Source organism: Amphimedon queenslandica, unplaced genomic scaffold (assembly GCF_000090795.2).
Source record: "Amphimedon queenslandica unplaced genomic scaffold, v1.1 AMPQUscaffold_9086_Cont18972, whole genome shotgun sequence".
NCBI classification, from domain to species: domain Eukaryota; kingdom Metazoa; phylum Porifera; class Demospongiae; order Haplosclerida; family Niphatidae; genus Amphimedon; species Amphimedon queenslandica.
This window is the reverse complement of record NW_003550642.1, coordinates 1-3,153: the sequence shown is the minus strand read 5'-3', so window position 1 is coordinate 3,153 and position 3,153 is coordinate 1. Positions and strand designations below refer to the sequence as shown.

Below are 3,153 nucleotides of genomic sequence, written 5' to 3'. Positions count from 1 at the left end.
TGTAAGGACATCAGTTTAGTCAAATTAAGTGCAGACACTAAAACAGCGTAAAGATTGGTAAACCACATCCTTATGGTATTATTCCATGCAAAGCAAGCTGATCCTATTATGGTAAAACTCACTGGGAAAGCTAGTTATATTATCCAGTAAGAGCAGTTGTATTTTGGTGGTAATCTCAACCTTTAAAGGATTGGCATCACTAAATTAATGACTATAAATCTAGATTTAAGTAAACAAAAGATTCGACACTTAAAATTGTTTAACTATTATTTTTTGTTAACACTAGGCAATGTATAACGTCTTGAGCACTATCAATAATTATGATCAATGGCTCTATCATTCTAAGCCTGCATAGACCACTCCTCCTAGTAGACATTGAGATCCAGCCTATTGCTCTAGACTAGGCTAGAGCTGTTAGATCTAATTCTGCAAATATTTTATTTGAAAGTCTACAGATTATGATACTTCATCTGTTACTGTGGAGCATTTTATCCCTTACTTCCATAGGTAAATACTAGTTTATAATAATGAAATTAAGTTCAGATCTATTGCAGTTGCTCAACAGTATCTTCCATTTGTGTCTCCTCCTGACTATAATGTGTTCACTAATGTAGATGATAGCTATGTTTATGTAGCATTGCCAACTACTCTTCAGTTTGGAGGCATTGACTTCAATGATGCCTATGTGAGACAATTGCTAATGGGTTTTATTTTTGTTCAATAGGTTAGTAGCAATGGCTTGGTTAGCTTTGGTCTCAGTTATACTGCTTATAGACCAGTGGAATTTGATGCTATTAGCCGTAATCTAGCCATTGTTGCTCCATATTGGGATGATATATGGTTGGCTGGTTCAAGAGAGTTACGTTATCAAATAGTATCAGGATCCTCTTCTCTCATCAATAAAGTTAATGCATTCTTAACTAGTCATTCTGGTGTCTCTTTCAGTACTGATTGGTTGTTGTGGGCTTATTGGCATGATGTATGTCCCTTTAATCAGAATTGTGAGTCCAATGAGGTAAATTAAGATCATATCAGAATGCAATTTTTAGCGAATTCTATAGTCAAACTACTTTCAAGTTCTAATTGCAGTGCAAGGAAGAATAACATACTCAATATTTACCTATCAGTGTGGACTCATAAGATGGACAACATATGGTGCTGGTATTGGCTTCAGTCTAAATGGTACATTTTATGAAAAGCATCCACTGTCAAACAATGCAAGCCTAGCTGTTAATATTGACTGTGATGGTGCCATATCAGGCTGGAGCAATGTTGTTTACAGGATTGACTCTGGTAAGTATTAGGTCAACAGGCTTGACCCTCCTCCTTTGCAAGGGTCAGGCCTGCCTTAGCAGTATACATATGTATGTAATCTGTGCAACTCTTTAGCAATGGTACCAGTCTGTAATTTCTCATGTGGTAATGGGACATGCGTTGCTAATAATGTTTGCAGATGCTTCGATGGTTGGACTGGTGATCACTGTGATCAAGGTACATGTACTGTGATGACATCAATTGGAGTGTTGATTCTTATTTTATAGTGTTTTGTACACCACCATGTTTACGTGGCATTTGTACTCTAAATAATAATTGTGTTTGTGATCCTGGATGGACTGGTTCAAGATGTAGAACAGGTATACATACATTACTCATTATAAGTATTGTTTATTTTCTAATATAGACATTAATGAATGTACATATGTTGCCTGTGATCAGTTTTGTAACAATACAGAAGGGTCATATGCCTGCTATTGTGGTCCTGGATATGAGATTTTGAGTGATAATTCAACTTGTAGAGGTAATGGTAATTAATATATTTACACTAACATGATTGAGGAATTTGCTTATTGTAGACATAGATGAATGTGAGACTGGTTCTAATAATTGCACACACTTCTGCAACAACACATTAGGCTCATACACATGTTCATGTATTGATGGATACACTATGACTGAATATGGGCTATGTCTGGGTAAGGAGAACTTAAAATTCCTTTCATTGTTATCTACAAGTTTGGGCTCTATTTAATCTGTGTTAGTTTTACTGTAATAACTAGGAGGTGTTTTCTCATAGATATTGATGAGTGTTATTTGAATATTAGTGGCTGTGATCATAGCTGTGCCAATACTAATGGAAGCTACTACTGTGAATGTAGGTCAGGATTCAGGCTACATGTTAATGGTCACTATTGTGAAGGTGAGGTAGTAACTGTCAGTGATAGCTCCAAATTTCCATGGTCCAATATCTTTTACTTTAAAAAGAGATTTATAATTTTATTTACAAAATGTAGCTACTATTTAATTTACAAAAGTCTATTTTTTTCTCATTATCATAAAAATATTATACTATGAACACATGGAGCTGTACTGTATTCATAATGTATTTATGTGAACTTAAATTAAATAGAAATTGATGAATGCATTGAGAATCCTAACCTGTGCCCAATCAATAGTAACTGCTTCAACACACATGGCAGTTATAGTTGTGATTGTATTAATGGATATCACAAGAATGAATCAGGATATTGTATAGGTATGACCAACTCACTGTCTATATATACCAACAATGTATTTGTAGATATTGATGAATGTGATACTGATGCTAATAGCTGCTCTCAAATATGCATTAACACTGAAGGGTCTTATGATTGCTCTTGTAATAACGGTTATGAAAAAAGATTCAAATATTTCTGTTTTGGTAATTAAGCTTTGTTTTCTCTGATATTCTATTTATATGATCAGATATTGATGAATGTGAGAATCCTAGTATCTGCTCTGGTGATCATCAAGTGTGTCAGAATACATTAGGCGGCTATACATGTTCCTGTAAAGAAGGATTTGAATATGGCAGGGATGGCATGACATGTGAACGTAAGCTATTATACTTCCATTTTTCTCATATTGGGAATAATATTTATAGCTAAAGTGTGCCAAGTCATACTTCCACCAATTAATGGAAACCTTTACTGTAATGGTAACAGGACTAATAATACATGTCATTATACTTGTAACAGTGGATATGTATTAAGCGATTCATCTCCACGCACCTGCCAACCAAACGGACATTGGTCTGGAGTCCCTCCCTATTGCTCTCCTCTTCCTTGTCCTACATTGACATCACCAAGTAATGGTTACCTGCAGCTACCTTGTGAT

The 3,153-nt window shown here is 35.1% G+C and overlaps 1 protein-coding gene across 1 annotated transcript; it reads left to right on the top strand.

Moving 5' to 3' along the window:
• Positions 1-677: 677 nt before the first annotated feature.
• On the top strand, positions 678-3,124 carry LOC105315641 (latent-transforming growth factor beta-binding protein 2-like; the record flags this gene model as incomplete). Its single annotated transcript, XM_020006851.1, has 12 exons — positions 678-685; positions 730-1,015; positions 1,062-1,293; positions 1,390-1,491; positions 1,542-1,634; positions 1,682-1,798; positions 1,854-1,973; positions 2,075-2,197; positions 2,408-2,533; positions 2,579-2,698; positions 2,743-2,871; positions 2,921-3,124. Coding segments are annotated over exons 1-12 (1,660 nt in total), but the record flags the coding sequence as incomplete, so codon positions are not given.
• Between the last annotated feature and the right edge of the window lie 29 nt (positions 3,125-3,153).